This window comes from Bubalus bubalis, chromosome 9 (assembly GCF_019923935.1).
Source record: "Bubalus bubalis isolate 160015118507 breed Murrah chromosome 9, NDDB_SH_1, whole genome shotgun sequence".
Taxonomy (NCBI): domain Eukaryota; kingdom Metazoa; phylum Chordata; class Mammalia; order Artiodactyla; family Bovidae; genus Bubalus; species Bubalus bubalis.
The window spans coordinates 72,771,985-72,796,862 of record NC_059165.1 but is presented as its reverse complement, the minus strand read 5'-3'; the positions used below and the strand labels follow the sequence as shown (position 1 = coordinate 72,796,862).

General features: G+C 52.7%; 2 protein-coding genes across 3 annotated transcripts in view; one reads left to right on the top strand and one right to left on the bottom strand.

The window, feature by feature from the left end:
- UNC5A (unc-5 netrin receptor A) overlaps nt 1-2,024 on the top strand; it is a 65,707-nt gene extending 63,683 nt beyond the window's left edge. For both annotated transcript variants that reach the window (XM_025292968.2, XM_025292969.2), the window contains 2 exons: nt 437-615; nt 856-2,024. In XM_025292968.2, the coding sequence (XP_025148753.1) occupies nt 437-615; nt 856-1,021 (345 nt within the window). In that variant the 3' untranslated portion in view covers nt 1,022-2,024. The remainder of the gene's footprint in view (nt 1-436; nt 616-855) is intronic.
- On the bottom strand, nt 1,995-23,528 carry HK3 (hexokinase 3). The gene is made up of 19 exons (XM_006076323.3): nt 21,167-23,528; nt 17,782-17,906; nt 14,026-14,188; nt 13,658-13,812; nt 13,452-13,571; nt 13,269-13,364; nt 11,951-12,050; nt 11,685-11,868; nt 11,063-11,218; nt 10,674-10,907; nt 10,028-10,323; nt 9,777-9,916; nt 9,578-9,697; nt 5,525-5,620; nt 5,256-5,355; nt 3,071-3,254; nt 2,795-2,950; nt 2,408-2,641; nt 1,995-2,319 (listed from the first exon to the last, which is right to left on the bottom strand). The coding sequence occupies exons 1-19, from the start codon at nt 21,300-21,302 to the stop codon at nt 2,175-2,177; spliced, it is 2,940 nt and encodes a 979-aa protein (XP_006076385.3). The 5' UTR covers nt 21,303-23,528; the 3' UTR covers nt 1,995-2,174.
- Nucleotides 23,529-24,878: the final 1,350 nt, after the last annotated feature.

Sequence of the window (24,878 nt, the reverse complement as noted above, 5' to 3'; positions counted from 1 at the left end):
GAGGGGGTGGAAGAGGGTAGGGAGCCACAGGATGGGAGGGGGAGGCAGAGCTGGTCTGGGGGCCCTGGAGGACTTCCGTGAGAGGAGGGGCTTGTTTGGGGCTCGGAAGGATGAGTGCGAGGTGGATGAGGCAACAGTGAGGAAGCAGAGTGGAGGGTAGAGACAAAGCAAGGAGAGCAGAGTTCAGTGGTCAGCAGAGGCTGGCAGGGGTGACTAGGGAGGGGTGGAGGGGGAAGGAGAATGGGGTCAGAGGCTCCTCCCCTCACTGGCTGTGTGACTGTGGGCAGGTCGCTGCACCTCCACACTCCAGGGAGCAGGAACCTGGCCCATGGTAGGTGCCCATGTGTGCCCTGGGATGGTCCAAACGTCCCCCACCCAGCACGTGGGCTGGGCTGGGCAAGTTCTAACAGGTACCTCCATCCTTCCCCGTTCCCAGGACACGAGATTCTCTGAGCTGCTGGTCCTGGAGAGTGAAGGGGGGGTCCCAGCCCTAGTGGGCCCCAGTGCCTTCAAGATCCCCTTCCTCATTCGGCAGAAGATCATTACCAGTCTGGACCCGCCCTGCAGTCGGGGTGCTGACTGGCGGACTCTGGCCCAGAAACTCCACCTGGACAGGTGGGTGGGAGGTGGGCAGGGAGGGGATATGAAGGCCACCTGCAGCCCAGCTTGGGTGGGGATGAGGGGCAGCGGGGGTGGGTGGACAAGACTCACGGTGGGGCCTGTGGCCCAGCCCCAGCAGCTGGGGCTTCCCCTTGGCTGACTGAAGGGAGGCCCTGTCCTCAGGTGGTCTAGGAGGGTGAAGGCGGCAGCCCCTGGTGAGGCCAGGCTGCTGAAGCGCTCCCCTCCCTTCTGCAGCCATCTCAGCTTCTTTGCCTCCAAGCCCAGCCCCACAGCCATGATCCTCAACCTGTGGGAGGCACGGCACTTCCCCAACGGCAACCTCAGCCAGCTGGCAGCAGCAGTGGCCGGACTGGGCCAGCCAGATGCCGGTCTCTTCACAGTGTCAGAGGCCGAGTGCTGAGGCCGGCGAGGCCCACAACGCCTACACTCTCACCAGCTTTGGCGCCCGCCAGGAACAGGCAGAAGCCAAGACAAGGCCCTTCCCCACCACCGGGGAGAGCTGCGCGGACAGGCCCCCTCCTGGCGGACGCTGTCCCCTATCACTGGCCCTTTCAGACCCTGCCCGCACTCCCTCCCCTCCACGGCCTGCCCGGCCAGGCTGGCACTGCCACCTGCTCTCACTCTGCCCGGGCCCCCAGGTCCCAGGGTGGATGGCGCCTGGAGCCCAGGCTGGGCCCAGCCCGTTGGTGTGTGTGTCTGTGCGTGTGATGTTACCTCTCCTCCTGCCCCGGCCAGGGGGCCGCATACACACGGGCAGGCACGCATGCCACGGGTTCGGGACGTGGCCCCAGAGCTCCTGCCTGAGCTGGATCTTATGCAAACATTTCCGTGCCTGCTGGGTAGGGGCACATCTGAGGGGCTCGGCTCCAAGCCTTCAGGACTGAAGGCCACAGCTGAACAGGGGGCGGCCCCTGCATTCAGGCACACAACCACCACACGGCCATGTGCCCACGCATGTCCTGTGTGCTATCACCTGTGTCCCCATGACACGCATCTCATGCCGTACACCCAGAGGCTGCTCACGTCTCTCATGCCCGGTGTCAATCCACACCTGCCTCTCACATGCTGCCCTTCTCCCACCTACCCAGGGACACCCAACGGCTCCTCCCTGTTCTCCCTCTCCTGCCCCCAGCCACGAGGAGCCCTGCCCAACAGGGCATGTGAATATGCAATGGGAGTCCCGGGCTGGACAATGGCAAGTGTGCGTGCCGTGGCGTGCCCTTTCCTGGGGCTGGCAGGTGCCCCATGTGGGGCCTGTGGTGTGAAGTTTGTGCCCTGACTCTGTTTTAAGTGCATTCGTGCACTTACACTTGGCCTTATGTACACAGCCTTGCCCGGCCGCCAGGGCACGTAGGGATTTTAGCGGACGTGAATGTAAATAAATTATATATATATATTGCTAACCCAAGTGCTACTTCTCTCGGGGAAAGCTAAGGGTCTCCCCAGCGGGGGTCACACATGACTATTCTGGAAAGTCCTGGGTGTCTGGGCCTGGCTTGGGGACAGACAGGGTCCCAGCCCTGGACCAACAGAGCTGGTTGCTGGAGACTTCTTCAGATACGGGTCCTCTGGGCAAGGCGGCAGGCAACAGCAGTGACCAGGGCTGCACCTTTGCCAGACCCATCCTCTGACTGCAGGAAGGTGACCACACAGCGAGGGGCCAGCTCCCGCACCGTGGCGGCCACCAGGCTGGAGAAGCTGTGAGGGGGAGAGGCCAACGTGAGCCTAGGTCAGTCCAGTCCCACTTGGCCGTGGCTCCCGTGCCCAGCCCACCACCTAGACTCACTGAGGGTGCAGCTTGTAGAGGGTCCCATCCACCCCCACGGATATGGTCAGCTCTTCCAGGCCCCGGTTCTCACGAATCTTCTCCACCACGGCAGCCATGCCTGCCCCACAAAGCTGGGCAGCCCTCTGGGACACAGCCTGGCACACCTCCAGGACCATCAGAGCATCGTCTGAGGTCAGGGGCAGCCCCAGATCCTCCAGGATGGCTCGGACCTGCCTCAGGGCCAGGCTGTCACTGGTAACAGGAGAGAACAGAGGGGCAGGGTCCTGCATAAGTACCCCCTCTCATGACTTTTCCATCCTCTGGGGTGGACCTCCCTCCACCCAGCATTCCACCCCAGGAAAGAGTCCTTTGGGAGGTGGAGGGACATAATATAGGCCTCAGCACCTTTCAATCTCAGAGAGAAACTTGGTCTTGAAGATGTCCCTGGTCTGAAGGCGCTGGGTCTGCTGGCCCCGGAAGAGAACTCCAAGGCTAGTCAGATGCAAGAGGATGTGGCGGACGATCTCTCCCAGGTACATGCCACTGATCATCTTCTCAAACCTGCATGAACATGTGTGTGTGCCCACAGGGCTAAGGCCCCAGCCCCAGCCGCCACCAGCCACCAGCCACATCAACCAGTGCCGGCCACCACCAGTCACACCTGCCTGGCCCAACCCATACCTCTGCTTGCCAGGATTGATGGATGCCTGGTCCACACTGGCATCAAAACGGGTGCTGAGCATGCTGAGAGAGCCGTCATCCCCAAAGGCGCCCCACTCCGTGTTGATGCACATCTGGCCTGAGTCCCCATCCACACTTGCCACATTCCGGAGCTCCTCCATGTAGCAGACATTGGTTCCTGTTCCTGCAGAGGAGCCAGATGGGGTGTCTGCATTGACTGATGCCCACAGGAGCCCTCTGAGCCCCTCCCACCGAGATGGCAACATGTGCACTCATTTCCTACCTCTCCATCTCCACATGCTCATTGGCCTGTTCCAGGGCCAGGTCAGTCCTCTTTCCTACCTTTCTCACATCCCTTCTGCAGACCCTGCCACCACCAAGCCCCCTGGGCCTCCACTACTTCCCCTACCAGCACCACCATCAGTCCATCTCCCATGCTGCCTCAGGGTGCTCCCCAAATGCCTGTCATGTCATCTCCTGGGAGATGTGTGACAGCCCCGCAGTCACACAGGTGAGAGGCCCACACCTTCTTGGACTGGCCTTCCAGGTCTTTAGTCAAATAGCAGGTGCTGGGCCAGGAATCAGGGACATAAAAATGAGATATGAGGAGGAGCCCCACAGTGGCCAGAGCCTGGGCAATGAGCAGCCAGCTGTGATGCTGCCCAAACAGAGATGCAAAGAAGAGCATCATGGGATGCCCAAGCACAGGTAAGTTTTCCTGCCTCAAAAGTTAGGAAAAACCACAGAGGGAACATGACATTTAGATGTGACCTTGACACCAAGAAGCTTACAGACAGGAAGGTTTCAGACAGAGGGCATACCCTGGGTAAAGGTATTTCATTCCTCTCCCCAACACACAGTCAACTCTAAGCAGGTGTGTTGGCCCCTAGAACTCCTCCATCCAGTTACTTATCCACACAGCAATCTGGGCCACCTCTCTCTGGCACCTCCCAGTGCCAGGCACTCTGATCAAGAAGTTCCCAGTCTCCTGCGAGGCTGCCACATACCCCCTGCTCTAAGAGATGGATGTCCAAGGAACTATGAGAGCCCTCCTCCTCCATCTAGTCAATCCCTTTCTTCAAGGCTTTCTTTTCAAGTCTCACTCATGTTGGGACCGCTTCTTTTCTGATCTTGGCTTCATTGCCCTGGCATTTAGAGTTGGGTTCAGCTTTCTCTGATGGCCAGGTGCTCTTCTGGACTCAATCCCCGCTAAACAGTCAGTTCTGAGAAGGCAGATATTTTCCCCTTCTTAATGTCTTCCTGTCCCTACATCCAGCCTCCAACTGGCCAGAGGAGAGGAGTTTAATAAAAACTTAGAATCTTGGACTTCTCAAAGGACCATCTCAACTCATTCTCTGCACACCCCCACCCCTGGGGTCCACTGCATTCCAAATACTGTGTGTGTCTTGAGCCAGGCATCCTGCTACACTTTGTCCCCTCTCATTTCATCCTCATCATGCCTTCAGACAGGCATTATTATGTTATCATCTCCACCGCAGAGATTCAACTGAGGCTTTGGTAATTTGCCCAAAATCATAGAGGGTAAGTGACAGAGCTAGTGTGCTGTGCTGTGCTTAGTCGCTCAGTCATGTCTGACTCTTTGTGACCCCATGGACTGTAGTCAGCCAGGCTCCTCTGCCCATGGGGATTCTCCAGGCAAGAATACTGGAGTAGGTTGCCATGCTCTCCTCCAGGGGATCTTCCCAACCCAGGGATCGAACCCTTGTCTCCTGTATTGCAGGTGGATTCTTTACCATCTGAGCCACCAGGGAAGCCCAAGAATACTGGAGTGGGTAGCCTATCCCTTCTCCAGGGGAACTTCCTGACCTAGGAATCAAACTGGGGTCTCCTGCATTGCAGGAGGATTCTTTACCAGCTGAGCTACCCAGGAAGCCTGACAGAGCTAGTGTTTCTACTCAAATCTGTAACATTCCAAAGCTCACATTCACTTAACAGATAAGCAAACTGAGGTTCAGAGAGCTTAAATGACTATGAGTCAGCAGTTGAGCTGGGCTAGACACCCAAGCTCCAGTCTCTCAACCCAATAGTGTTCCAGGGTCCCATGGGCTCAGGTTGGAATGATGCCACATCCCCAAGGCGAGGGGAACGTCCGACCTGAGGAATCAACAGGAGGCAGTAAATTAGCATCAGGCAGTAGAGGCACAAAAGGCAGGGCCCTCCTCACCGACGATGAGGCCGACCTCGCAATGGGGGTCCTCGTAGCCACAGGACATCATGGTCCCCACCGTGTCATTGACAATGGCAACCACATTCAGCTCCACTGCCTGCACAAAAAAAAGGATGCCTCTAGTTGCTGGGCAACGCGGTTGTCACAGCAACCAGCACCAGACCCAGAGGTCTCTACTGCAGAGGGCCCCCCAGCAGGCAGACGGAGACCCCTCGCTCCCTTCAAGGCCTGTTGCACCAAAGCAGCCCTGGAGAGAGACTCCTTACCTGTCGGCGCCTGATGGCTTCCCGCAGCAGACATACAACGTCTTGGCCCTCGCAGCCAGATGCATTGAAACCCTTTGTCCAGTTCAGGAGAATGCCCTGGGGTGGGACCAAGGGGAGGCAGGAAGCTGGAGGCCCCTTGGAATCTCACTTTGCCTCCCCAAAGCCTGTATCCCATCAGAATACAGTTTATAGGATTCCCTCCCCGGTGGGAGGCTGTCCTACTCTACCCATATGGCTAAGGGTCTTGCCCTCTGCCCTGTCTCAACTCCCCAGTGTGAAGAAGCCTATTAATAACCATCCAACCTACGCCTTCTATTTTTAGTGCCAGAATGCCGAGATGGTCTGAAGGTCTGGCCATTTTAAGACATCTGCCCAGAAGGAATGGTCCTTTGTAATCAGGTTAGGAATGAACAGAATGAGTGCTATGTGTTGAGAAAGGGAAGGACAGAGAGAGGTCTAAATGACAGCAGAGTCTGCTCCTACAGAAACAACTAGCAAGAGCCACTTGAGAGGGAGAGATTCTGAGCTGGGACAGAGCTGAGTCAATGGGCGATTCACACGCATGTTTCAGCTACAAATGAGGGGTGAATGGAAGAGCAGAAACAGACACCTGAGCAGGACAGGAGGGGACACAGCAATTCCCCGCGAGAAACTGGCCTTAAACTGTGGACTTAGTAATGGCGGCCTGGCTGTACTTGGGACTGTTCTTTTCCTGTTGTGCTTCCTCTGGGTGGGATGGGGACGGGGGAACTATTCTAACACCATTAGGAGAAATGACTGCTCTGCCCAAGTAGAAGCATGAAGAGCAGATCCGGGAATCTTTGGGGCAGGAGATTTTAGAAATATTAACTGACATTTCTCCCAGTAGTTTCCTTTTATTCCTTTTCCTATAGAACCACAGCTAGAGTGGTCTGTGCTCATTGTCTTAAAAACAGAAACCAGAGAGAAAGAGTGGGTGAGAGGGAGAGCCAGCTGGTGAGTAACAGCAAAGTTTCCCTGCTCCCAGATATGAGGAAGACCCCCTGGTCTGGAGAAGGTGAGGCAGGCAGGAGTCAGAGCCAGGTTCTGGATGGCTTTCTGAGAAAATTGTCCTAAGCCCTCCACCCTGGGCCTGCCGCTGTAGGGGAGGGGAGGAAACAGAAGGGATTTGGATAATCTGAAAACAGAAATGGCCTCTGACCTCCTTCCATGGAGGGAAAGGTAAGGTGTCGAGGGAGATGTCAAGACCCAAGACAGCAAGAGGGGGAATCCAAATAGCTGGCACCTAGATGTCTCCCCAAACTCCCAGCTTGTTTGAACATTCTGTACAGCAAAGGAGGGGCCCCTGCCTGGATAAGGGGGTCCCTGAATTGATTAACATTAAGTTTTCACTCCTGAAAAGAATGTTGGCTTAACATAGAAATTGACTTCTGTTATAGAAAACAAATAGGACCGCGTTTCCTGCATGCCTGACTTTGCACACAGAGTCCACCTGCTTCTCACACCTTTTGTTATTGTTGTTGTTAAGTCGTGTCTGAATGTTTTGAGACCCCATGGACTATAGCCCAGGCTCCTCTCCAGGCAAGAATGGGATTCTCTAGGCAAGAATACTGGAGTGGCTGCTATTTCCTTCTCCAGGGGATCTTCCCGACCCAGGGATCAAACCCTTGTCTCCGGCATTGTAGGCAGGTTGTTTACCACTAGGCCACCTGGAAAGCCGTTCTCTCTCACCTTACAAGGAATAATAAAAAGGTGCCAGGATGCTTAGACTGGAGGGAGACACTGCAGAGAGACAGATGGACCAGCAGAGAGACACTGCCCGCTGCATGATCCAAAGGAAATTGGAGTACAGAGGTCCATGTCTGAGAGGTCAGAGCGGGAACAGAGAGCAAGTGAAAACCACAGGAAGGCTGGTTGGAGTAGAGGAGGCAGAACTTTCCAGAGAGCACAGGTGTGGAAGAACCTGGTGGGCACCTTCAGGGCCAGCAAGCTCCTCATCAGAGGAGCTTTTTAGCAGAAGTTGGGGGTGTTGAGAAGAAGACTCCTAGGAACTTGGATCAGAGGTCTGGGAGGAGCTGTCTCCATGGCAGTCCCTAGGGTATGCATGAGAAGTCTAGCATTCCTGATGAAGGATGTGGAGGTATTGCATCTAAACCTGTGCCTGCCCCTCTGCCAACCCCAGCCAGGCACCTCACCCTGAGCCAGGCTAACATCAGCAAGGCTGGGAATGGGATCAGTTCAGTTCAGTCACTCAGTCATGTCCGACTCTTTGTGACCCCATGAGTCACAGCACGCCAGGCCTCCCTGTCTATCACCAATCCCGGAGTTTGCTCAAACTCATGTCCATCGAGTCGGTGATGCCATCCAGCCATCTCATCCCCTGTCATCCCCTTCTCCTCCTGCCCCCAATCCCTCCCAGCATCAGGGTCTTTTTCAATGAGTCAACTCTTTGCATGAGGTGGCCAAAGTACTGGAGTTTCAGCTTTAGCATCAGTCCTTCCAATGAACACCTAGGATTGATCTCTTTCAGAATGGTCTGGTTGCATCTCCTTGCAGTCCAAGGGACTCTCAAGAGTCTTCTCCAACACCACAGTTCAAAAGCATCAATTCTTCGGCACTCAGCTTTCTTCACAGTCCAACTCTCACATCCATACATGACCACTGGAAAAACCATAGCCTTGACTAGATGGACTTTTTGGCAAAGTAATGTCTCTGCTTTTGAATATGCTATCTAGGTTGGTCATAACTTTCCTTCCAAGGAGTAAGCGTCTTTTAATTTCATGGCTGCAATCACCATCTGCAGTGATTTTGGAGCCCAAAAAAATAAAGTCTGACACTATTTCCCCATCTATTTCCCATGAAGTGATGGGACCAGATGCCATGCTCTTCGTTTTCTGAATGTTGAGCTTTAAGCCAACTTTTTCACTCTCCACTTTCACTTTCATCAAGAGGCTTTTTAGTTCCTCTTCACTTTCTGCCATAAGGGTGGTGTCATCTGCGTATCTGAGGTTATTGATATTTCTCCCAGCAAACTTGATTCCAGCTTGTGCTTCTTCCAGCCCAGCATTTCTCATGATGTACTCTGCATAGAAGTTAAATAAGCAGGCTGACAATATACAGCCTTGACGAACTCCTTTTCCTATTTGGAACCAGTCTGTTGTTCCATGTCCAGTTCTAACTGTTGCTTCCTGACCTGCATACAGGTTTCTCAAGAGGCAGGTCAGGTGGTCTGATATTCCCATCTCTTTCAGAATTTTCCACAGTTTATTGTGATCCACACAGCCAAGGCTTTGGTGTAGTCAATAAAGCAGAAATAGATGTTTTTCTAGAACTCTCTTGCTTTTTCCATGATCCAGCAGATGTTGTCAATTTGATCTCTGGTTCCTCTGCCTTTTCTAAAACCAGCTTGAACATCTGGAAGTTCACAGTTCATGTATTGCTGAAGTCTGGCTTGGAGAATTTTGAGCATTACTTTACTAGTATGTGAGATGAGTGCAATTATGCAGTAGTTTGAGCATTCTTTGGCATTGGCTTTCTTTGGGATTGGGATGAAAACTGACCTTTTCCAGTTCTGTGGCCACTGCTGAGTTTTCCAAATTTGCTGGCATATTGAGTGTAGCACTTTCACAGCATCATTTTCAGGATTTGAAATAGCTCAACTGGAATTCCATCACCTCCACTAGCTTTGTTTGTATAAACCATGCAACCACAAGCCACTTTGAGAGATAGAACAAACTCTGCCTTCAGCCTGGGGGCCTACACTGCTCCCAGGTGCCCAGACCTAACACTGACTCCACTCTCCTGCCCACTAGCAGCCTCTAGGGATAACTATGTCCTTCTCCGTCCCATGTCTTTCCATGGCCCTGTATTCCAGGCCATTTTACCATATCCCTTCCACCTGAGCATGCCACATCTGGGAAAACTGAGGCTAGGTTCAAGGCACAGCCCTGCAGTGCCTCCAGCTGGTCCTCTCCCCAGCCCAGAAAGCCCCCTCTGGACCTCCTGCCCACTCCATGAAGAGCATGTTAGCGGAAAGCCCCTGAGGATGGCTTCCTCGGACCCCACCTTTCTCACCTGGTCCAGGCCCATCTGCTTGCACGGGAAGGAGAAGGTGAAACCCAGGGGGAGACTCTGCCCACTCAGGCCCTGCTTCTGCTGGAAGTCCACAATGCAGTCCACAATATGGTCAAAGAGCTGCGGGGTAGGAGCAAGTCAGGGAGCAGGCCACTAGGCCCATCCCTGGCCCCTGACGTCAGCTCCAGGCTGTAGGTACCTGCTGTCCAGAGCCCTGGGCCACGCACTCCGGGATGGAATAGATCTGGCTGGAGATCTTCACACCTCCCGTGGCCACACGCACCAGGAGGACTCGAAAGTTGGTGCCCCCCAGGTCCAGGGCCAGGAAGTCCCCACGCTCTGTGAGGCAGAGACCCTCAGCACTAGGATGGAGCTGGAGGCTCCAGCCCCACACATGCTGTGACCCCCGGAAGCCCGTGTCCCTGCTCCATGTTCAGGCTGGGTCCTTACCGCTGCCATCAGGTGTGGCCCGCACATAAGTGGGCAGCATGCGGAGGGAGGAGGCTTCCCCTTGGAGCCCCTTGCCCATGGCCTCTCGCATCTGTGCCTGCACTTCTGCCAGCTGCTCCCGGGTCAACCGGAATGGTGCCAGGGTCTCCTCCAACAGGCGCCGGTGGGCAGCCAGGCGGGCAGCCACAGCAGTCACCATTGCCACGCCCCGGCCACCCCCGTCCACAGAGGGGATGAAGGAGACATCGCAGTTGGGGGCCAGAAGCATCACTGTCTCCCGTAGGACACTGAGAAACCTACACAGACACACAGCAGGTGCGCCCTGGCTTGGCACCTGGCCCTGACCCCCGCAGCATGCCGAAGCCCTGGGCTCCCTCACTTCAAATCAGTTCAGTTCTAAATCCATCTATGCACCAGCCATGCACCCAGTGCTCCTATGATCCCCTCCCTTGCACACCCAAGAGAACCCTCTTTCTCTCCTTTGACCTATTCTGGCCTCCCTTAACCCTCCGTCCATCTTTATTCTGCTAGGGAGCCATTCACACCCCCTGCCTTGCACCTGTGGTACCAGAGTGCCCTCTGGTATCACACACACACACATGCTCTGGTGACCTGCTCACACAGGCTCATGCTGTATTCCAAGTACCTGGGGTGTCGCTCAAACACTTGGCCTCCGGTGGCCACAGCGATCTGAAGAGCCTGCTGCTCCCGGCTGTGCTGGAGGCGGGAGAGGACAGCGGCCAGAGCAGCAGCGCAGAGCTGGGCGGCCCGCGTGCACACAGCCACGCACACACACTGCACCCACTCAGCATCTGAGGCCTTCGGGTTCAGGCCCAAGTCCTGCAGGACAGCGTGCACACGGGCTGCCCCAGCAGAGGGACTAGCGGGGACAGGGTGTTGCTTTGGGGCTCAAGGAGGCCAGAAACTCCCTGCCCCCACCAAAGCTCCATGCACCGCTCCCTCAGGGGAAAACCACCCCCACAACTCCCAAGCCAGGAGTCCCTTTGTCACAGCCCCCTTGCCTGCCGCACTTACTCCTCCATCTCAGCCACGTGTTCCAGGAGGATGCTGCCTTGGCTTCGCAGGACGGGGGAGATGTGGCCACCAAAGAGGACCCCACACTGGGCCAGGTGAACCAGCACCAGCCGCACCAGCTCACCCAGGTACAGACCCCCAATCATCTTCTCAAACCTATAGGCAGGAAAGATGGCTGGCCAGAGCCTTTCCTAAGCCCTCAGCCCTCCTACCCCCACCTCCAAGAACTCCCAAAGAGAGCTCATTTTCTTTGGGGTCCTTGACTGAAGGGTCCAGAAGCAAATGGCCTCCTCGGAGATAGTTGGGTGTTTACCCAGACCACACTACCCCCTCTGGCTTAGATGAAGTTCAAGGGGGCTCCTGGAAGGACCCAAGGAAGGTAGGAGACCCTTTGCTTGATTATTCCCAACCCCTAACCCCTGTCGGAGCTGGCCAGAGTCAGGAATAAGAGTTGAAAACTCTGCAATGTAGAACCTTGAGCCATTCCTTCGTTGAGACTGGCCAAGGCCCCCTAGGATGCAAGTGGGGAACGGGAGGCGCGGGCCTAAAGACTAGAGTACAGGAACAGCAGAGCGGGAGTGGAGCAAAGCAGTTGTAGGACCTAGAGAGAAGGTTAGGCCACCTCTGGGCACCCGGGTTCAATGACTCATGGTCCAGGGTGTGGTCGAAGATGGTCTGCACTGGCCCCAGGGTCCCCTCGTCACTGAAGGAGCCCCACTCGATGCTGATGCAGACGCGGCCCCGGTCTTCGTCCAGCACTGCCACGTGCCTTGCCTCCTCCATGTAACATGCATTGGTGCCGGTGTCTGGCAGGGACAACCCCATCAGGACCTGCCCACCAGGCATCCAGGCCCTCCATCCACTATCACAAATGCCCGCATGACTTACCTACAACCAGCCCAACTTCACACGGCCCGACCCCTGGCTCACAGCCCATCATGGTGCCCACGGTGTCATTCACCACAGCAACAACATCAATGCTGTAGGCCTGGGCAACAGAGAGGACAGAGGTTGGGGAGCCCAGGGGATGGGTGGGGCTGGGGCCCTGGATTTGATGGAGACATGCAGGGTCCCCCAAAGGTGTGTCTACCTGCCCCACCTGTTTGTGCCATGTATGCTGGAGACTCTCCCACCCTATAAAGGATTTTCTTCCCTCTTACCCCTGCTGCTCGGCTCCTCTGCCCCTGTCTCGGGCCCTGGAGGCCCCAGAGGCTCCCAGCCTCAGCCACTACTTCTGGAACCCCAGTGCTCCTCACAAGACCAGGACAAGGGTAAGTAAGTATGTCACCTTGAAGGCTGCGCTGTACACACCTCACTTGCTCGCCCTGGTCCCGGCCTATCTTCCCAAGCCTGCTCCTCTCAGTCCTGACTTCCAGCTACTCACATAGCACCCATGGTGGCGAGTCCAGTGGATCCAGAACAGCCTTTCTTAGCCACTCAGACTTCTGAAAATGCCCTTCACTGAAATTAGAGCTTCCTCCCCAGCCTCAGCTTATGCACCTGGCAAACTTCTCCTTCAGGCCTCTGCTCAGGCCACAGGACGCCCTTCCCTGTGCTCCCAGAGTCATCGGAACCACCTTCTCAACAGGGACAATTGTTTATTGGGATGCTGTCCCCACTAGGCTTGCAAGGTCCTTGAGGACAGGGTCAAGTCTTTTCATCTGTTTCCCCTATAGTCCTCAATATTTATTTGACCCTTCTTAGTCCCAGTCTCCTCACCTATAAAATGAGAATGTGTTGTGTGCTTAGTCACTCAGTTGTGTCCGACTCTTGGCAACCCTATGGACTGTAGCTCACCAGCCAGCTTCCTCTGTCCATGGGGATTCTCCAGGCAAGAATACTGGAGTGGGTTATTGTGCCCTCCTTCAGGGGATCTTCCCAACCCAGGGATCGAACCCTGGTCTCCCACATTGCAGCAGATTCTTTACCATCTGAGCCATCAGAGAAGCCCAAGAATACTGGAGTGGGTAGCCTATCCCTACTCCAGCAGATCTTCCCCACCCAGGAATCGAACTGGGGTCTCCTGGATTCTCCTGGGTTTAGAATCCAAGCTGAGCTACCAGGGAAGCCCATAAAATAAGAATGGTAGCAGTATTTACCCCAGGGTTAAGTGGATAAAGGATACCAACAGGATATCCTTTTAACAGAAAGCAGGCCCTCCCAGAACCCAAGACACAGCCCTATTTGCACCCCTGCCTCTACTCACTCCCTGCCTCTGGATGGCGTCTCGTAGCAACTGGACCACATCCTGGCCTTCCACATCACTGCACTTAAAACCCTTGGTCCAGGAAATGAGGGTGCTCTGGAGGCAGGAAAGTCAGGTCAATCCAATGACCTTCACGGCCCTGCAGCCCCTCCACCCACTGTCCCTGTAGCCACTCTGCCTCACCTTGTCCAGGCCTGTCTGGTGACAAGGGAAGGAGAAGCTGAACCCAAGCTGCAGACCCTGATTGTCCACGGGCAGCATATCCAGGAACTCAGACAGGCAGCGGGCGGCAAAGTCAAAGAGCTGTGGGATGGGGTTGGGGGCTTAACTCTGCCCACTAGAGCCCCAGCTGCCCAGCCAGGCCCGGAGCCTTTGCACTGAGTGCTCACCTGCTGACCAGGACCCAGCATCACTTCCTGGGGGATCACAAACTCCTGGCTCCGAGGCTCCACCTTGTGCCCCTCGATGCCCGTTAGGGTCACCCATAGAACACGCAGTGAGGCCCCTGTGGCCCCCAGCTCCAGCACCACGAAGTCCCCTTTCTCTGTGGGCAAGCAGGTCACAGAAAGGCATGCAGCTGGTGAGACCAAGCCCTCCACCTCTCAGAAACATTCCTAAGGCCTGTGTAGGCTCATCAAGGGACCTTAGAGATGGAGCAAGGGGTAAGGAAAACACCCCACCTCCCTCCACCCACCTCTCTCCCAGATCAGAACCCTCTCTGCAGTCCTGGCCACCCATCTTAGTCTGTGCCACCCACCAGTGCCATGTGGGGTAGACCCCACATATGTGGGCAGCATCCGGACAGCAGGGGCAGGGCCTGCTTGCCCCCTCAGCGCCTGCTCCATGGAGCCCAGGAGGCTGGTTTGGATCTGCCGCAGCTGCGCCCCTGTCACCTTGAACTGCTGTAGGCACTCCTGTACCTGAGGAGAAACGGGCAGACATCTGGACAGGTGGCCTGTTGGCCTAGCCATATCCCCCAACTCCAACCAGGACAGAGGCCAGCCTGGCCCAGCTCACACCTCCCTTCCCTAACTCAGACCAGCTTTCCTAGGGGCTGACCTGAGCCCTGCTTGAGCCCCGTGAGCCTTGCTGCTCTCCCAGCAACTGTCCAGCCCCCCTCCTCACCTCTTCACACACCTTTGGCTTTCCCACTGCTCACAGCCTGCACCAGCTCCTGCACTCTCAGAAGGCTCCTCTCTGGAGGGAAGACCCACACACTTCCTCCTGCTCTATTCCCACAGGGCTCCTTGTCAGCTCTCTCCACTTCTTTGAATTCAGGGATGGTGAGGCTTCTCCCCTATCACCCCACTACTGATTGGCTCTGGTTCCCCAGTACCCAGAGCCAAGCTGCTCAGTGCATTGTTGTTGGGTGAACAAATGAATGAACAAATGTGCACTTCAGGTTCAGGGGCTTCCCTCTTCTGATACACTCCATTGTGGCACCTGGGCAAGCCCGGCCCAGGAGAGTTTGGGGGCCACATTGTGGAGGACAGTCCTCCCACAGTTTGGCCATCCTTCCCACGGACATTGACTGAGCCCCTAATACGTACCCAGCACTATTCTAAGCACCATATATTGCACAACCAGCTGAGCCTGCTCTTGTGGAATTCAGATTTGTGTAGGGGGCAGAAAATAAACACAGAAACACATAATACAGTTCTGGTAGTAATGGTAGAAAAGAAAGGCAGAAATAGAAGTTCAGGAGTGACCAGGGGAGGAAGAGGTATTTTTGGATATTGGTCAGGAAAGGTTTCCCTGTGGAAGTGACCTAAATCAAGGAAAGGAATGAGCCATTTGAAGATTTGGAGGAAGAACACAAAGGGATTTTCTTCAGAGTAAAGGGGATGGATGTGGGGGAAGCCTGGGCCAGGAGTGGATCAGAGTGAAGGGAGGGGCAGGCAGGCAGGGAAAGCAGAGGATGGGACACCAGATTCTTCTCCACAGAAGCTCAGTGGAGCTTAAGAAAAGCTCCAGTACCTCAAGTCTGTGTGGGAACCTCCCCTGGATAACCCTCTGGACTGTCGTTCCAAGAGGCCTCAGCAGTCTCCTTGAGTTTTTCAGAGGGCCCTAGGCCCTGATTCCACTCTCCTAGACCCCCACCACCTATCTCATAGGAATAGAATTCTTATGACCTCCTGCCCCACACTGGGCCTATATCTGAAAAGTACCACTCAGGCACCTGGATAAGAAGGCAGGGAGAGCCAGGGAGGGGGAGGCTGCCCAATGAGGGAGATAGAAGCAACTTAGTCCCACCCCTGCTTTAGGAAGAGAATGGGAAACAGACCCCTACAGAAGCAAAGGATTCTAACTGGAGTGCCAGATGTTCAGTTTCATATTCATTTTATTGCTTCCAGCAGCCAGGCGTGCAAGGAGAGTCTATTACTATGTCACAAATGAGGAAACTGAGGTTCAGAGAAGGCCAGTCATCTGCCTAATCCAAGTAGTAATGGGAAGAGTGGGACTTGAATCCAGACCTCTCTGACCACAGAGATGTTTCCAAAGAAATGTGAAGCCTTGTAAAAAACACTGAAAAGAACCCAAAGCTGATGAAGAAACTCCATCATCAAGAACTTGGGGTGAGAAAGCTTACGTCTGAGTCCTTGCCCTGCCACTTCCTAGCAATGTGAAAGTGTTAGTCACTCAGTCATGTCCAACTCTTTGAGACCCCATGGGGTTGGAGTGTAGCACACCAGGCTGCTCTGCCCATGGAATTCTCCAGGCAAGGATAATAGAGTGGGTAGCTATTTCCTTCTCTAGGGGATCTTCCCAACCCAGGGATCAAACCCGGTTCTCCCGCAATGCAGGCAGATTCTTTAACTTCTGAGCTACCAGGGAAGTCCTGGCAATGTGGCCCTGGGGAAGTCAAACTTCTCTCTGACATAATTAGACTTACCTCTTATGCAACACCAGGAGAATAATAATACTCCCTGGCCAGTGCTGGTGGGCATGCAGCAGCCAGGAGAAGCTACTGAAGTCTCCCCCCTCAACCTCCCCCAAGAAGAGTGGGGAGAGACTTCAGCCAGGAGAGTGAGGGTGGATTTTATGTGACTTCAATGCTGGACTCTTTGACCAACTTGCTGTGTTGGTCAGTCTGGGTCCATCACCTCACCTCTCCTCTGTCAAGCAGGAATAAAAACAGCACCCCCTTCTCAGTAATGTAAGAGGACTGAGAAGACAGTAGATGTGAAGAGGTGAGACAGTAGCCGGTCTACAGGACATGCTCAACGTGGTTCCCTTTTCTCAGAGTACAAGTTACAACCAGCCTAGGGAGCCTGACTCCATGTCCCTTCTGGAGACAAAGAGTTGGACGCGGAAGGGACACAGGTGGCACTGGGCTCCAACACCATATGGTTCTTAGATCACTATGGGAAGGGGAGCTGAGACTGAGGCCTATGGTGCTGAGTGGGGACCCAAGGCCACAGGATGTTTGGCTGCATGTGAAGTTCCCCCAAAGCCAAAGAGAACTATCTTTAAACTGCAGGTGTGTGCGGTTGAGCAGGATTGATGTAGGACCAGTGTACAAGTCTCAAGAGAGAGTGGTGTGAAGTAAGAGAGGAAGTGGTGGTAGGCCCTAGAGCAAGCCCAGCAGGGCAAACTCTGCAGCAGTCTCTGCTCCCTTCTAGGGTCCAGTTACAGGCTGTGCATAGAGGAACTGTTTACAGCAGGGTGTGGGGCAGAGGTTGGACAAGGGTGAAGTGGGGGCATGAAATGCAGTGTGTTGCCCTCACAGTGTGGGCAACAAGCCAAATCCAGCAGATGTCAGAATGGGCTGGGAAACTAAAGGAACTGCAGGGAACAATTCAAGAACCCCTTCATGAATGTCTCCTCTGTGCAGTTCCTTTATCTGCAACAGCTCACTGAATCTGCCAGGGTTGGGGGATTAGACTTTATTTTCCTCCATTGCACTGATGAAGAAACAAAGATGAAGAGATATGAAATGACTTACCCAAGTGTTTCCTGCTCAAGGGTGTGGTAGGGAAGGGCTTCTAAATCTTGGTCAAGATGACAGGAAAAAGAGAAACTCACTCTGAGCTAACCTAAGGTATACGGACCACAATAACCTCCAAGTTGAGTTCAGCACTGAAATCATCTCTGTGTGCCTGACTGCAGTGGCCATGTTGAGGGGAAAGAGATGTACAGAAATGACTAGAGAAGTGAGGAAAGAAAGGGCCTTAAGCTTTCTACCAGAAAAACCGTGGAGGGTCCTTTCTAGACTGAGACAACCCAAGGTGCCAAAAGTGATATATTTGGAGCTGAAACACCTCAGCTCAAGCTCCTGTCATGCCTTAAACTCAAGGCACGTCACCTCTCTAAGCCCCTTCATCCTTATCTGTTAGAGGAAAAGATAACCCCCACCTCTCAATGGTGAGGGGTCTTGAAAGAGGAAGTTACTAGATCAGATATGAAAGGCTCAGTACACTGGAAAGGGCTGCATGGGTGTGGGCGCATGGCTCCGTGGTGGGGCCGCTCCTGTTTGAAGAGGCATGAGACAGAGACCTAGTGTTGAACTTACCATCTCAGAGTTGTTTGAGGGGCAAGGCAAGCCTTCTTGGGGGCAGCTGGGGGCTCCTTCCCCTTGCTGCAACCCTAGAGACCCAATGGAGTCCATGTGGTTCCACAATGGTGAGGGGTGGCCTCCTATGGGAGAAAAGGGATAGCCCGGATGAACCACGTACTCCACCGTCTGTGATGAACCTCAGAGGCTGCGATGAAGACCCTTAACTTTCTTCCTTTTGAAAGGGACCAGGAAGGAAGATGTAGGCAGAGCTCAGAATCTCTGACCATCAAAGATTCTTTAGTAAATCAACCAGAAGGCCCTCATTTTCCAGAGCATGTACAGCAAGAGAGCACTGGCAAGGCTGATTTCTCATCCCAATGCCATTCATTCATTCTGTCATTTATTCACATTTACCACTCCCTAATGTCTACTACCGTGGCTTCCCTGGTGGCTTAGTGGTGAAGAATCTGCCTGCAAATGCAGGAGACACAAGTTTGATCCCTGGGTTGGAAAGATCCCCTGGAGAAGGAAAAGGCAACCCATTCTAGTATTCTTGCCTGGGAAATCCCATGGACACAGGAGCCTGGTGGGCTACAGTCCATGGGGCACAGAGTCAGATACAACTTAGCGACTAAACAACAACAGTGTCTACTGTGCCACGTGCTGATGTACAGATGAAGCAGACCTAGGCCACACCCTCAGGGACTTCACAGCTTTACCAATAATCACAGTACAATCGACACAGGCAGGGACAGAGGTGGACTTGCTGCTGCATTGGGGAGTTCAGGGATGTGCTAGAGGTTTGGAACAAAGGGTGTGAGTTAAGTGGGGAGGGGGTTAAGATCTGCTGCAGAAGCAAGCAGGCTGGCTTGGCATCTTCATGCCAAGTTGAATGAATTTCATGCTGAAGAGAGATGGGGACAGGGATGGATCTACACTTCAGAAAAGGGTTCCACTAGTGCTATGACTTTGGGCGTGTATGACTTTGCATTTCAGTTTCTTTATGTGTAAAAAACAGGAGATGATAGTATCTACCTTTGCAAGGTTGTCACCAGAGTTAAATAGAGTGACAATAGGGAAAATGCTTTGGGAACTGTGATATACAACACAAACAACATGGTGGGCTTCAGAAGGTGGGATGATGCTGACCTGAAAGAGCCCTGTGCTCAAAGTTGAGGACACAGCTCTCCACAGAGCAGCCACACCAGGTCTCTCCATCTCATGCGTGCATGCTAAGTTGCCTCAGTCGTGTCTGACTCTTTGCAATCCTAGGGACTCTAGCCTGCCAGGCTCCTCTGTCCATGGGATTCTCCTGGCAAGAATACTGGAGTGGGTTGCCACACCCTCCTCCAGGGGATCTTCTCGACCCAGGGATTAATATCTCTTGCACTGACAGGGGCGTTCTTTACCACTAGCACCACCTGGGAAGACCCTCTCCATCTCAAGGCCTTTTTTTCTTTTTTCATCTGGATATGAATTAAAAGGGGACCAGGAAGTTTCCAAAGAAGACTTCAATGATTCAAGTGCTATTTGGGGTGGTGCAGTGGAGGGCCCGAGATGGGCAGAAGGCATCTGGACCTCTCCTATAACAGGTAAACTTTGGGAAAGTTGCCTTCCCACCATCGCAACCTCTCCCCACCTGCCACTCCCAACATATCCATGAATTTGCCCTTCATATTGTCACCCATGATCTCCTGACTGCCCAATTCCAGCCTTTTCCTCAGTCCCCACCCTTTTGTCCTCTCAGGCACGCAAAGCCATGAGAATTCTCTTCACTGCAAAGTTCTCTTCTCCCTTGGCTGCACCCATCAGTCTTTCCTGGCCTCCTTCCTGAGTCTCTCATAGTCTTCATCAATAACTCCTTTACTTTGCTCCTTTTAAACAACGGGGCTCTCAAGTTTTTGGCCATAGCCTGCTTCTCCAATGCTTGCTCTTTATCTCACTCATCCCCAAGGTTTGATTAAAACCTCTGTGTGAAGGTTCTCAAATCTACCCCTGTTCTGAGCCAAATTCCAATGGTCTGTTAGCATCTCTGGATGCTGGAGAAGGCTCCTCAAACTCAATGGTCAAAGTCACATTAATTTTCTCCTTCACTTTTCCCCATGAAATTCTTCTCCTGTCCTTCATCTTGGCTGGAGGCATTCATGTTGCCTCTATACATCCCTGACCTTCAATTCCTCCATGCAATCATTTCTCAGGCTGAAAAAGCTGAGAGTGGAAAGAGCTCTCCTGTGCGTCCCCATCTCCCAGTTCCCACACTGTCCTAGACCTACTCGTCTGACTATTCCAACAGTCTCCTAATTGATAACTCTTGCTCCTGTGTGTCTCCCTCCCCACCCTACCCACAACAAACATGTCACCCAGAGTGACTGTGCAAAAATAGACTTTATCATGTCATTCCCCAGTTCCATCACCCATAAGAAAGGAAGATGACCTTTACACTGTGATGGTTTCTACTGCAGAAAAAACAAGTCCCCAACGCTTTATTGTGGCATTGTAGGCCCCTGACATTGTCCTCAACCCAAGCTTCCTCTCTTGCTCCTCCCCTTCATATTCCAGACACACTATGAGCTTTGTCCTATCTCTGGCTGTTCAGCTTTTGTTCACAGCCTTCCCTGGAATTGCTGTGTCTGAGTCATTATTTCTTCAATGCCCAGCACAGAGCTTGGCCTAAGCAGCTGCCAGTAAAACTTGCATAGCAGCTAGAAAAACTGAGAGATGGGGAGTTTTTTCTTATTCACAGAACCAAGAAATCAGTTTCCAACAAATCTCCCCAAAGTCACATATACCTATACTCTCTCAAATCTGTCAAACATATGTTCCACATATGTTAGAGGTCTCTTTTGAGGATAAAATGGGGTAAATAAGGCAATTATCTTTGGGAGAGGAAGGCCTAGGGATACAGACATGGTGAGATTTCACTCTCCTTTCGAGGCCCAGCTAGATCATTCATTCACTCATTCATTCACTCTTATTCATTCCTTCTTCTATTCAATATTTATTCAGCACTTCTACATGTCAGAGACTATAAAGCTTCCCTCAAGTAACCTGTGTTTACACTTCTGGTAAATGCATTCATTTGTGTCCCTTCTAGCTGAGAGTCCCTATGGTGAGGGACATGCCTCTCACATCACTAGATCCCTGAACCCAGCCTAGGGCCTCATGTTTGAATAACTAGGGGCCTCTTGGCATTATTCAGCTGAATCAGCTACATCAAACGGGCCTTCCTTCTGAAAGGTATGCCAGGGACCTCTACCGAGGATGGGAACCACCATTGGTTCCCATCAAAGAAGAGCCAACTTAGTCTTTCCAGCCTCCACTGAGCCAGGATGGCCTAAGTAGGAGAGATGAGGGCAAGGGGCTGGAACTGAGGTTGGCAGTAATTACAGGAGGATCTTACCTGGGAGCAGCAGCAGTTGGTCACTCTCCTTAGATCTGAGCTCTTCTTTCTCATTGACATCCACTGGCTTGGTTTGCACTCCAAAGTGAAACTCACCAGTGATATGAGTTAGTGTCACCAAGCCCCACCCTCTCATTAGACACCAGCTAATTCAGGAAGGTGCACTTCCCTCTGAATCTGTCTTAAACGGAGGCTGGGTTAGGCAGGACCATGGTGCAAATTTAAGCAAGAACACCACAGGAAGTTGAGAGTTCTGAACTGAGTCAAGAGCCCTAGGATATCCCCTCTGCAATGCTGGGAAGCTCCATCCATTTTACAGGCACTCCGAGTCTGAGTTCTGAGGTGGTGGCTCACCCCTGGAAAGGAACTAGAGGAAACTAGCCTGGGAAATACGCAATTCAATGGACAATTTTCCAAAACATGGAAGGACTTACTAAATGAACACGAAGCAATGTGGGAGTACAAGAGGAAGAGACTAACCCTGCCCCAGAGTGGGCAGAAGTTGAGGAAGCTGAGCCCTGAAGGAAGAGTGGGAGTGTGTCCTTGACAAAGAGAAGAACATGTACAAAATCACGGAGCACAAGGCAACTTCATGGAATTGGGGTGCAGCTCCAAGGACCTCAAGATGACACATGTAGGTGAGGATATATGGTGGGATGAGAGGCAGCCAGACTGGAGTTTAGCCTTTAGTCTATAGGCCAAGAGGTTAACAGTAGGTTCACACTGTAGGACTTCCCTACCAGAAGGGGAAGAGGAATCTCAAGCTGCAGTGGAGCTGTGGGCCAGCCAGCTGGTTTTCCCTAAACTAGTCTTCTGGAATGTGCAGAAAGCTGGGATATCACTGTGCCCAGTGTGTGGTCTAAATAGTTTTGTCCCCCACCCCCACAAACCTAATGCTTATATTGAAAGCCTCATGCTGAAGGTGATGGTATTAGGAAGTGGGGTCTTTGGGCAGTGATTAGGTCCTAAGGGTGAAACCCTAATGAATGGGAACAGTGTTCTCATCCTAAGTCACTGAGAGCTCCCTTGCCTCTTCTGCCATGTGAGGATACAAGAAGTGGGTGGTCTGCAACCTGGAAGAGGGCCTTCATCTGACCATGTTGGCACATTGATCTTAGACATCTAGCTGCCAGAACTGTGAGAAATACATTTCCATTGTTTATAAGCCACTCAGTCTGTGGTACTATTTAATAGCAAGCCAAATGGACTGAGATACCCACCATGGTAACTAGATGTACTGCACCAATTTCCCTCAAAATTGGTGAGCAGATACTTTAATAAAACTTCCAGCTACCTCATCAACAGTAACCTTAACATTAACCATAAACAGTACTCAGCCTACACACAACACCAGGATGGAGACCATGGATGATACCTATTCTATCAGTCTGAGGCATGACTGGACCTGGAAACATGCCAGACATCAGCCCCTCTGCACAGTTCAGTGGGCAGAAATCAGGCAGATAAGCTCTAAAGGCAGAAAAATTGGGAATGGGGGTGGGGAGGACAGAGTGGCCATCATTCACAACATAGCAGCCTGCCTAGCCTGGGGCTCGTCTCTCTCAACTTTGTTTAGTTAGGAGAGAACACAGAACTGAATGCCAAAGGCCCAGCTGTGATTCATGCTGACAGTTTGCTGTCTCCTGAACCTGAGTGATACACCCCTGACAAGCAATGCCAGGGCTCTTTGTCTATGTTTCTGGAAGTCCCATGTCTATTTCCCCAGCAGCAGGGGTCCCAGTACCCTAGGCAGAGTGTCAAAGAAGGCCTATGTCAGAGCCTATGTAGGGAGGAAGCAGCCTGGGCTTGGGGTCTGTGAACTACTATGACAGCCCTGACTGTAGCAGAGGCATAGCAGGGATCAGCAGTTCTCTTCAGACACCAGATGACCATTGAACAACGAGGGGAAGGACAAGTCCTGACAAGACTCCTCACAGACCCTAAGCGCCAATCTCCAGCTGTTCAGGAGGAACTAAGGAAAGAGGAGAGGCAGTTAGCTGGGGGAAAGGTGGGCTGTAGCCCAGGCACCATAGCTGGGATGAGAGCCAGGCCATCCCTGTTCTGAGCTGCTCCCAGGCTTGCTTCTCACAGCTGACAGTGCCCCATGGCCAGGCACACAGGCCCTCAGGCCCAAATAAGCTTCCTGCCTTTCCCCCCATGCCCTTTTACTCCAGCTCTCCTATACCCATCAAGCTGCTCTTTACTGTTAAGTGTTTTGTTCATGCTGATCTGTCTGGATTGACTCCCTCTTTGCCTCATCCAGCTTTTCCACTGAACTTCTCCTCATTCTTTAAATTACACCTTCAGTTCAGTTCAGATCAGTTCAGTCGCTCAGTCATGTCCAACTCTTTGCGACCCCATGAATCGAAGCACACCAGGCCTCCCTGTCCATCACCAACTCCCAGAGTTCCCTCAGACTCTAGTCCATCAAGTCAGTGATGCCATCCAGCCATCTCATCCTCTGTTGTCCCCTTCTCCTCCTGCCCCCAATCCCTCCCAGCATCAGTGTCTTTTCCAATAAGTCAACTCTTTGCATGAGGTGGCCAAAGTACTGGAGTTGCAGCTTTAGCATCATTCCTTCCAAAGAAATCCCAGGGCTGATCTCCTTTAGAATGGACTGGTTGGATCTCCTTGCAGTTCAAGGGACTCTCAAGAGTCTTCTCCAACACCACAGTTCAAAAGCATCAATTCTTCGGCGCTCAGCCTTCTTCACAGTCCAACTCTCATATCCATACATGACAACAACAATGCTGGGAGCCTTCCCAGAAAAGCTCCTCCTGGCCCTGATCCCAGCTGAGTAGCAGCCTATTGATCCCATAGTGTCTTGATCTCCCTGTATCATTGCATTGACTATAATCTATCAATAGAATCTGTTTGCCTTCCCCCACTGCACTGTGGACTCTCAAAGAATGATTCTTATCTTTGGAGCCCCTGTTCTAGATCTAACATGAGATGAAAACTGAAGGTGAAGTTGCCCAATCGTATCTGACTCTTTGCAACCTCATGGACTGTAGCCCACCAGGCTCCTCTGCCCATGGGATTTCCAAGGCAAGAACACTAGAGTGGGTTGCCATTTCCTTCTCCAGGGGATCTTCCCAACCCAGGGATTGAACCTGGGTCTCCTGCATTGCAGGTGAATTCTTTACCATCTGAGCCACCAGGGAAGAGGTATCAGTTCATTTTTCTTAAATTGAAGAACTCTCCCACAACCTCAATAGTACAGGGCTTTTGAAACTGAGAGGAAATAAAGTAAACTCTTCTTGCCTTCCAGGTACAGATGGCTTCAGCAGCCTTCCCACTCAGGGTTTATACATTCTTCCATCTTCCCACTGGTACTACCATCTACTTACTACCTGCCTTTCCCTCGCCCCAATTCCCATCTTCTAGATCAACTTAGCGCCAAAGCTGCTCTGCCTCACAGGTGAGAATGGGCCCATCCAAGCTTAAAATTCCCATTGGATTTTGTGACTCAAGTGGGGTTAGGAAGTAATACGGAATAGTAGAGAGAATCAGCACTGGTGTCAGACAGACCTGGGTTTGAATCCCATCTCATTTACCAGTTGTATGACAAAGTGAGTTTTTGCACTTCGCTGAGCCTGTTTTCTATGTATAAAGCATAAAGACTAATAATGCCTTAGGACACGTTCCTCCAGAAGTGGACCTAATTTGAGTGTAGTTTAATTGGGAAGCAATCCAGGCCAGGGTTAGGATT

Bases quoted from the DNA above. Each gene is read 5' to 3' on its own strand.
- HK3 (XM_006076323.3), bottom strand. From the start codon at position 21,302: ATGAGAGGGTGGGGCTTGGTGACACTAACTCATATCACTGGTGAGTTT. The intron at 13,572-13,657 runs GTGAGCACTCAG...CCCATCCCACAG, and splicing joins TGCTGGGTCCTGGTCAGCAG to CTCTTTGACTTTGCCGCCCG. The intron at 9,917-10,027 runs GTAAGGACCCAG...TCTGCCTCACAG, and splicing joins GGCCACACCTGATGGCAGCG to AGCGTGGGGACTTCCTGGCC.